The 9943-nt window shown below is 41.0% G+C and overlaps 1 protein-coding gene across 1 annotated transcript; it reads left to right on the top strand.

Moving 5' to 3' along the window:
* The first annotated feature begins 1169 nt into the window (after window positions 1-1169).
* On the top strand, window positions 1170-8677 carry FUCA2 (fucosidase, alpha-L- 2, plasma). The gene is made up of 6 exons (XM_010137651.1): window positions 1170-1380; window positions 3043-3382; window positions 3998-4208; window positions 5579-5769; window positions 6936-7044; window positions 8514-8677. The coding sequence occupies exons 1-6, from the start codon at window positions 1170-1172 to the stop codon at window positions 8652-8654; spliced, it is 1203 nt and encodes a 400-aa protein (XP_010135953.1). The 3' UTR covers window positions 8655-8677.
* The last annotated feature ends 1266 nt before the right edge of the window (window positions 8678-9943 follow it).

Here is a 9943-nt window from a genome sequence, read left to right as displayed (position 1 = left end):
GTCTGACCATCTGTCTGTCCAGCCCTGAAACTTCGGCGTGTGTTGGCCGAGGATAACCGAATTAAAGCAGACAGCTCGTGGAGCTGCGAGACGGGCTTTCCGCAGCGCCGGTGACGGCGGCGGCTGGTGCAGTGGCGGCAGGACTCCTCTCCGGGAGCACAAGGAGGGGATGGACGAGGGAGCTCTCCGCAGGCCCTGCGGGGAGTGCGGGGAGTGCAGCGGTCCGTCGCCCCCTCCCTCACTGCACTTGCTCGGCAAATTGCCTGCAGTTTTCCCGTGCACATTTTGTGCTATTGATGGTTTTCTTCTTTTTTATAATTATATTTATTAAAGAGTACTTTCCACTTTAAAAAGCCCAAAGTTCTGATCCTTCAAATAATTTTAATTCAAAGGCTGAATGAAATCTTTGGGTTTTGAGTGTTCACTAGTTCAGGCCCTTTCACTATGAGCAACTTTTTGCTATTTTCTTCCCATGCTCTACCAAATATTTCCTGTATGACTTCAAATTATCCAGGTTTTCATTTACAGTATGAAGATAACAGCAGCTCTGTGGCAGAGCTATGGTAAACCTTAAATGCAATGTTCATAAAACAAACCGACACTGATGTAAACAAACCCCTGGTTTCTGACAACATTTGCAGTGTTTTTTTCAGAGTTATGTTCAAGGTTTTCAGTGTTTTTTTTAATACGGACTTTGTTTTCTAGTAAAATATTTTCCTGGTGGGGACTGGGGGGGGAGCAAGCTTTGGGTTCAGGCCTTATTCTGAGTTCTTGTTGCTCTGATTGATAGTGGTGTGCAGATTCAGGACCAAGTGTTCTTTTTTGGTTGTAGTTGTTCTGAAAAGACCCCAAACCACTCTAATGTAGTCCATGAAGTAGTTTTGTATATTCCTGTAGCATTGCATCCTTAGGCATGTGCTGGTGCAGAGCTGCTTCAGGGACTTCTGGCAGCATGTGCAGTCAGATGACTGAGGTCCTGTGCTGACAGCTTCGAATGTAGGCAAAGAGGACCGAGAAAAGGAAATCTCTGGTAATGAATACTGTTCTGAAGCATTTTTGTTTTATTGCCAATGTCATGTACCTCCAGTGTATGTGCCTCTCAGGGTAAACTCAAATAGGAGCTCATGATTTCTATTCCCTTTTCTTTGTCTCAAAATACACCAGCAGACATGTTTTGCTCTCTATTTTGTAGGTGGTACTGGCAGAAGGAAAAGAGAGAGCCCTATGTGAAATTTATGGAGGCAAATTACCCACCTGGGTTCAGTTATGAAGATTTTGGTCCACTGTTCACAGCAGAATTCTTTGATCCCAACCAGTGGGCAGATATTCTGAAGGCATCAGGTGCAAAGTACGTTGTCTTAACTTCAAAACATCATGAAGGTAAGTGGAAGGCTTGTGAATGTTGGTAGTTATTGCATTTCTGTCAACGGAAGAAAAAGCCAGGTGACTTTCCTGCCTGCTAAGAGAGGTAGAGACAGCCAGGCAGGCTTACCTGCCCCCACCCAGCCAAAAAGGGAACAAATCACCCAGAAATGTGTGTGTGTTTTCCTGACTCTTATGCACAAGCTATGGCCATCAAGCTTGTGTAGAAGGAAAAATAGATTGTTCTCTTGCTGTGGATGGGCTGAAGCGGTGGGGGCAGCTGAGCTTCCTGCAGTAGCCGTAGTTTATTTTTTATTGCTATGCAGTTTATTGCTCAAGGAACCACAAAAGTGAATTCTGCACTGTCTAACATATGGAGAGCTGCTGCGTACAGGCAGTCAACGAGCTCCATAGGTTTCCCCAAGGAATTTGGAGTATGTTTCTTCAGCAGTGAACTTCAGAGTTAGAAATGTACACAGGGTGTAGCTCTTCCTGGTGCAATGAATGGAAGGCAAAACCTTGAACCAGGTCTGTAACTTTACAGGCATGATTGATTTTTGGCACTGTAATTGCAAGATGCAGAGAAATGTAAAGAAGAAGAAACTGGTTGGAAGGATATATAAAAAGAAAAAGAAAGTATAAAATACTCAGGTGCAATATGACAGCATATCTACTGAACGTTGTTGATCTTTGGGGAGATGTGGGTTCAAGACTGGCAACTCATCACTTGTGAATTTTAATCTCAGCTCTGACAGACAAAAAATCTTGATCTTAGTGATTCCCATGGTGTAATTCCCAGTGACTTCAAAAGAACCATGATTTGCTTAGTCTGTCCTGTAGCCTTGGGCATGAATTTTTAGTTTGTTTGTCTAGTCAATACCATTACATGTATCCAATTCACAAAAATATTGCAAGGTTTATTAGGCAATGAGTCCAAAGCAGTTTGAAGATGAGAGTAGAGCTCCCTCAGCAGTGGTCTAAGTCTGGAGTGCAGTAGTACTTGAAAGTGCTCGTGCTGGATTGCTGGATGTCTGCAATGTTAAATCCCTCCTGATACTTGATGGTGATATTTAAAAGCTGTTTCAGGAGGTTTTGCATTCTGCTTATATACATATACTGAGTAGCGGATTGAGCTGTTCTAAATGTCAAGACAAATGAAGAGTGAACATTTGCATGAGATGTAGACAGACGGTAAGAGAATAGTCTTCCAGTGCAAATGGTAGTTTATGTGCTCTGCAGCAGAGAGAGCATTTTATCTTCCAGCTCCTGAACGTGTATTCACAGTTCACATTTGATACATTCAGCAAAAATGTAGATGCCTGAAAAGGTTCTGTATTTTTGGTTAATTTAATAGGGACATATGAATGGAGTGAATAATTAAGGAGAAGGAATAATTATCCTAAGCAGCACAGAACTGGAAAATAGAAATGCATATGTGTATGTATAAAAAAAAATTCATAAACATATCTGGCATGGTGTTCTGATGTTGTGACTGCTATCACTGGCATGAACAGATTCCGAGCCTACTTTGTACCATGATAACAATACCACTACATATATGATTTTTATCTTTTTATATTTATTTTTGGCAACACACTTGCAAACTGCATTCCAGCAGGAGGAACTACAACTTCCCCTCTTCTGCTTCCCTTTCTTATCCCTTGATTTTTCTCTTGTCAGGCTTTACGTTGTGGGGGTCCAAATATTCTTGGAACTGGAATGCTGTTGATGAGGGACCGAAACGAGATCTCGTGGCTGAACTAGCAACATCTGTTAGAAACAGGACTGACTTGCATTTTGGATTATATCATTCCCTGTTTGAATGGTTTAATCCTCTCTTCCTGGAGGATGCCACCAATGTCTTTAAGACAAGAAAGTTTCCAACCAGTAAATCATTACCAGAACTCTATGAAATTGTGACCAAGTACCAACCAGAAATAATTTGGTCTGATGGGGATGGAAATGCACCAGATACTTACTGGAACAGCACTGGTTTCTTGGCTTGGCTGTATAATGACAGGTACATAATGATGCTGTTTTAACTCCATATGTGAAATTCTGCTCTGTGCCTAGTTCGTCTCATTAGCTGTACATTTTGTGGAAACTGTTACTTCTACTTAGAAGGACTTCACTAAATATTAATTTTCCTGAAATACAGAATCCAGGTCTTCCCTAGAACTATCAAAAGTTGCTTTAGAAAAAGTCCGTTTCATGTTTTTTAACCACATTTGCAAATTAATCAGATAAGATGGTATTGGCTACTCTACCTAATCATATTCTTTCCTAAGTATTGTCTACTGCACAGACAAACAGGATAGCAGGATAGTTTGAGAATAGGGGTACATGGCTGTTGTCACAGACTGAGCCTCTGGCAGTGGACGTGAAGTGCAGGCTGAATTCTGGCAGGCCTCCTGCGAAAGACTGGAGTATATTTCCCTATGACGTGCCAGTCTGGACCTTCTACTAGCAAAGGATGAGAGTAAGATTCCTGAAATTCCACATAATCTAACTATAATAAATAAATAGTACAGAAGTCATCCTAAATGTTGGGTTTTGGGAGGGGTGTGTATGGAAGGGATTACACTGGCTGCAACCTCATTTTATGGACTAAAAATCATAAAATTTTTGTTTTCAGTCCAGTCCGGGACACAGTTGTGACCAATGACCGCTGGGGAGCTGGCAGCATCTGTACGCACGGCGGCTTCTACACTTGCAGTGACCGGTATAACCCGGGCCACCTCCTGCCTCACAAGTGGGAGAACTGTATGACGATTGACAAGAGGTCATGGGGGTACAGGCGGGACGCACAGCTTGACGATTACCTCACAATCGAGGACTTGGTCAAGGTACAGCGGAACAAAGGAGTTCCCTGCAACTTCTGATTCTCCTCCTGACTATTATATTATGCTATATAAAATTTCAATTATGTATCTATTTTTATAAAAAATATTATTTTAATTGAATAATGAATCAAGGAAATAATTAATCATTTTGTTAATTTGCAGTCTCACACTGGCAGAATGGAGTATCTATGTAATTCATTTTAATTTTATAGAAATGACTAAAAGAAACATTATCTAGCAAAAATGCATTCAGTTTCTTAGAAGCTGTTTCCCCTGTAACTGGCCAAGGACTGATCTGGATGGTCTCATAATTACCTTTTCTACTAAGTTTTCCTAGTAACTGCATCTCTTAAGTTGATGAGAAGCAAACAGTTGCAGTTTCACAGTTCCTGTTTAGGAACTCCTGACTGAAAGTTGCATCTTTTCCCCCCCTTCTAGCTAGAAACAATTTCTAACCCTCCATAGTCTTTTTACCTTGTAGCAAGAAACTTCCACTTAATTAAAAAAAACCCAACAACCAAGCTTATGGTTATGGGTAGACCCATAAAGACTAGTAGATGCAGGCAGCAGGTGCTGAATCCCTGTGCTAGTCTCAGGTATTAAAAAAAGCTTTGAAGCTTAGGAAAACTGAATGAAAGGCAAAAAACCTGATCGATCATTTAATTGCAGATTTCAACTAGTGAGGGGAAGATTGTTACTGTTGCTTAATCCAAATCTGTTCCTAGTACTGTCCTCACAAAAGTGAATTTCAAATTGAAGTAACCTCTCTTTAGAGGCAGAAGGTTATTGAGTAGTGTGTCTCCAGCTGCTGGTTCCTCAGACTTGTGCATCTCAGTCCATGATCTCTGGAGGGCAGTGTGGATGTGAACACAAATATTTATGGACTCTCTAGAAGGCCTCTTCGTGTTTTACAGATGTCTCCATAAAATAGGGAGAGCATCAAACAGAGGAAGAAAGAGGAAGTTGCTTCTGTCAGCTGCAGTAAAAATGAAGTGGCATCTATTAGCCTTATTCCCTTGTGCAGAGAAATCATCTCTCTGTTCTATCGGTAAAACACGCATAAAATTCCTGAGGTCAAAATATTAAAAAGTTGCAGGATTTGATTCTAATGTAGATTCAGTCAGACATATTGGTGCAAAAATGTATTTTGGGCTGTTTTCTGACATAAAAATTGACAGCAGAGCTTTGTTTTATGGGAGCTTAAATTTTGTACTGGGTGTTGAGATGACCCCCAAAGTCTAAACATACAGCAGTAACGTAACTCGTTCAGTTCATCGCTCTGAAGCAGTATGGCAGACTTTAGGAAGGACTTCAAGTGGATGATTTCATGAGCGGTAACCACACGGTCTGTGTGTGTCTTTAAAACATTTCAGCAACTTGTAGAAACAGTGTCTTGTGGAGGAAATCTCTTGATGAATATCGGGCCCACTCACGATGGTCGCATCGCTGTTATATTTGAGGAACGCCTGAGGCAGGTGGGTGCCTGGCTGAAAGTCAACGGAGAAGCCATCTATGGAACGAAACCATGGAGAGTGCAGAACGACACTGTCACACCAGAAGTGTGGTAAGGCTACTAAATCAAAACGTAGGCTGCAGAAAGCGGCAGCAGTGTATGACTTGATGCTATAGAAACCACCAGCTTACTGAAGAAATCAGGCCTTTTGTCAGTTTAAGTAACTGCACATAAAAGCGCGTACAAAACTTCAGGTAGATGATGGGTATCAGAGACCATAGTTTTGGGATGATGTTGAGGCTGAAGGGAAGGTTCCAAGAGTTTCCTTAGTGATCTTGTGGTTCTTAGAAGAGCTGGCATCAGAAACAATAAAAAAAGACATCTGGAAGTATAGAACTGCTATGAAGTGTTTTTCTGTACAAAGGAAGACTTGATGTCACTGTGTGGAGAGAAGGAGGGGAGAGAGAGAAACTAGAAATCAATCGTCTAGCAAATTCTGCAATTGTTTTTAAGGTAAATGTTCAGCCAGTCTCTGGACTCTCCTTCGCCTTTGTGCCTCACAGCTGCTGTAGCGCCTTAATGACCCATCAGGGTTTTGGTCTTGATGCTCTTCTCTGCCACAGTGGGTCTTTTTATCCCTGTTCCCAGAAAGATTTGGCTATCTGGCTTTAGCTTTGAAATGCCGAACTGTTGACTGATTAGTAAAACTACTTTCAAGAGCAATAAAAAATTGTAATTAAATGAAGGAAGGAGGCAGGAATATTTCAAGTGGGTGTCACAAGATTTTCAAGGGCATACTGTAGATAATGTCTGCTGAAATCAAATTTTTTAAAAGCTAGGTCTGCAAGGTGGAAGCTTTAATGTCACACGTACTCTTGTTATGTAGTAGAATGTCCATATGTTTGTGTATAAATGTAAATTACCGTATTTTTCTGACTATATTCCACAATTATCTGTTAACAATTCCCCCTGCCCTGCAAGTACCGTCCTCCTAGATGGCTGAACAGCAGAGAGTTATTATGCTTGCTAAAGTTACTTACAGATGTTTACCTCTGAATTCAGCTCTTTAACAGTCGCTATTACTTCTAGTTTGTTGGAACATACCTTCAAGGACCTGTAAAGCGTATAAATTGTCTGACAAGATGGTTAGGGTGTGAAAATGTAATTAATGCTGACTTTTCAAATCCTTTTTTTCAGTCTTGAAAGCACTGTATAATCACTTCAAAAAATCTACAAGGAAAACCTGACATGCGTTTCTGTTCCCTGTTTCTGACCAGGTACACTTTCAGCCCTAAAGACGGTAAAGTCAATGCGATCTTCCTTAGCTGGCCAGTCTCGGGGACTCTGGAACTCGGTGAGCCGCAGGCTAAGCTTGGAGAAACACAGGTAAAAGACAACACCCCCCTCACTCCCCACCCCTTCCCCTTTAGAACAGTGAGGCTTTTAAAACACAGTGCAAGGATCAAACAAACTCTGAAGGAAAACACCTCTAGGATTTCTCATGTTCCACTGTGTTTACTTTAGATTCTGGCATCTTTGGGAATGCATAGCTCTTAGGACAGAGTACATTGGAAGAGACCCAGCAAAATGTTTTTGTTCTGGGACCTCCTTGTCATAGTCCTCCCAGTGGGATGATTCTCCTCCAACAAAGTTAGACTGAATTATTGCTGGGGTGTGTTTTAGCTTGCAAACTAAGGATCGTAAAGAGAGGCCAAGTTGTAGGGAAGAAACCTGTGCCACCCCTCCTGTTTCCTGTGTAGACTTTAACTCAGCATGATCTTCTTTATAAATAGTCATCGTCATGGCTTTGGTGATACTGTCAGAGCTGCCATGTTGCAAAAGTTTCAAGTCAAAGCCTTGCACAAAGGAAAACCACACAGAGGTTTTTGTTGCCCAGGGAAGCTAAATAGTAAGTCAGTGCTACCCTGGGTGTGTTTCTAACAGCAAGTGGTGGGCAGAAGTTGAGGAGACTGATGCCACACCTAGACTAGCAAGTAGTGTAACCCCATGAAAGCACATTTATAAAGCAGAACAGCTGCTGCTCAGGACTTGGTAACAGCACTGTGCGTTGAAGGTGGGGATTCACGTTGTGGTCTCGTGCATTGGATGTCCACTAGCTGCTGAAATGCGTTACGGGTGTTTCAGGGCTGCCTCTGCCAGTCTAGTTCCCTATGAAAATAATCTGCTTAGTGTGAAGACAGCTCTATGATAAGGAAGAAAGTGATTTCAGAAGTGATGTAGATGCACCTTGAATTTTGGAGAGGCATCTAGATGATATGCACACAAGAGAGCAATATTCTTTAGAGGCAGAGTCTGGTCTTCAGCTCCTCCACTATTGAGCATTTCACCAGCTGGCGTGAGACACTGTCACCGTAAAGCCTGTTTGAGTTTGTAGTGGAAGGGGTTCTTCAGGTCAGCTTTGTTTGAGGCATCCAGTTGCACTCTGTAAGAAACAGCGATGTTCATTCATGACTGTAAATTCCACTGTGGGAAATGGCAATTTCAGAAGCAGGTGATGCAAAGCTGTGTACTGTTGCGCCTAGATCCCTGCTTAGACCCAAATCCCATCCCAAATGCTCTGAAAAATATTATGAAAGTATATAAAAGTATTGCATACCTTTTACAGCTCTAAGTAATCCCCAAGACCCAGCATCACTAGCTCTGTTACTTACATATCTACTTATCAAGTATTTTTCTATTACCTTTAATAATTATCATTCATTTGGCTGGTAAGTGGCATTTAAGCATAATTGGGTAGTAAGGTAGCTATGAATCAACATGACTTTTGTCAGCATTGTAATTAAATTCCCGTTGCAAAGGCACTGCTCTAATTATAGCATGTGTTTCTATCCCAGGTGAAGCTGGTTGGCTACAAGGAACTGCTGAAATGGGTTGCACTGGACGAAAAGGGAATCGTTATAGCTCTACCTCAATTAACTCCTAGGCAATTGCCATGTCAGTGGGGCTGGACTTTACAACTGACGGGCATAAACTGAGCCATACACTGCTAGAGCCTTGGGTAGTAAGGAATGCTTTGCCCTGTTTCTCATCTCCAGTTTCTAACTGTTGCTTGACTGAGAATCATCAATAATCTCACTTTCTTATGAAAGGTGAGCCATTATTGAAGGATGAGCCTCCTGTGAGATCTAGCACTGGGTAGTTGAATTTCTGCATGCATTTTTTTTAACTGGTGTGAAAAACTGAGAGCTTACCTTGACCTCCCCTTTTTTTAGTCAGTTTCTTGTCAAGTTATATGAAGAAGGGGTGTGTTTGTAAACAGTAAAAACTGTCTGTTATAGAGAAAAGAATAAACTTCTTCCAGTTGTGGGTAACAACTGGCAGCTGGTAATTTCAACTGAGTAGAGTAACATCAGACTAGTCCTGTAAGAGCTAGGAATTAATCACAACTGCATGGAGGCATGTATATGTACAGCTTCAGTTCTCATCATGACAGACATTAATTTTACATGTTCCTCCCCTTAAGTAATTCTATCCATTACTGGGATAAAATGGAGGGTGTTTTTTCTGTTTTGTATAATTTTAGGTGGTTAAAGCTGGCTCTTGTTTATAGCCATTGTTTTTACACAGTTACCAAGGTGCCTTCTGTGGACTATTAAGCAAAGCATGCACTTCAATGACTAACTTTTTTTTACAAAGAGAAATAATCAGGAATTGCCAGGGATCCTCAGCTTTGGCAGAGAGACAACTTTAGAAGCAGAGGATAGATCGTGTCCAACTTGAAAAATGCCCCAATTCATCATGCATCAGGATTTGCAGCATGAAGTTTGCAAAGAGGGGGAGGTATGGGACAACAAAAAGCATTAATTGTTTCAGAAGATCAAAGTTTTGTTTTTTTCTGAGTAAAGTGTAAAACTATTACTGTACAACTTGAATTTATTCATTCAACTATGTCAGGATAGGCCAAAGGAGGTTGCTGCCTTTCCTGCTGGTAATATTAATACACACACATTTTACATTAAAATATTTTATTACAATACAGACAGTAGGGCTCAAAATTAATACAAATTAAGATAAAATATTTACAAGTTAATGTGTACAGTGTAGCTGTCTGAACAGCATAAACAAGAGAACTTCTAAAAGTCCACATTCCTTTAGAATTAAGTAACAGAGAGAGCACCCCACACCCCCACCTGTTCAAGAGAAATGTGCATCAGTTGGCAAAGGCTTTCTGAAGATGAGACTCTTCAGAATAATATTTGTAAAGTTAAGGGAAAAAAAAAAAAGAGCTTTCCTTTATAAAGAGAAAAATTTGGGAGAAGAAAGA

This window comes from Buceros rhinoceros, unplaced genomic scaffold (genome assembly GCF_000710305.1).
Source record: "Buceros rhinoceros silvestris isolate BGI_N320 unplaced genomic scaffold, ASM71030v1 scaffold19486, whole genome shotgun sequence".
NCBI lineage: Eukaryota > Metazoa > Chordata > Aves > Bucerotiformes > Bucerotidae > Buceros > Buceros rhinoceros.
The sequence above is the reverse complement of the archived record's forward strand: the minus strand, read 5'-3'. Positions and strand labels throughout refer to the sequence as shown.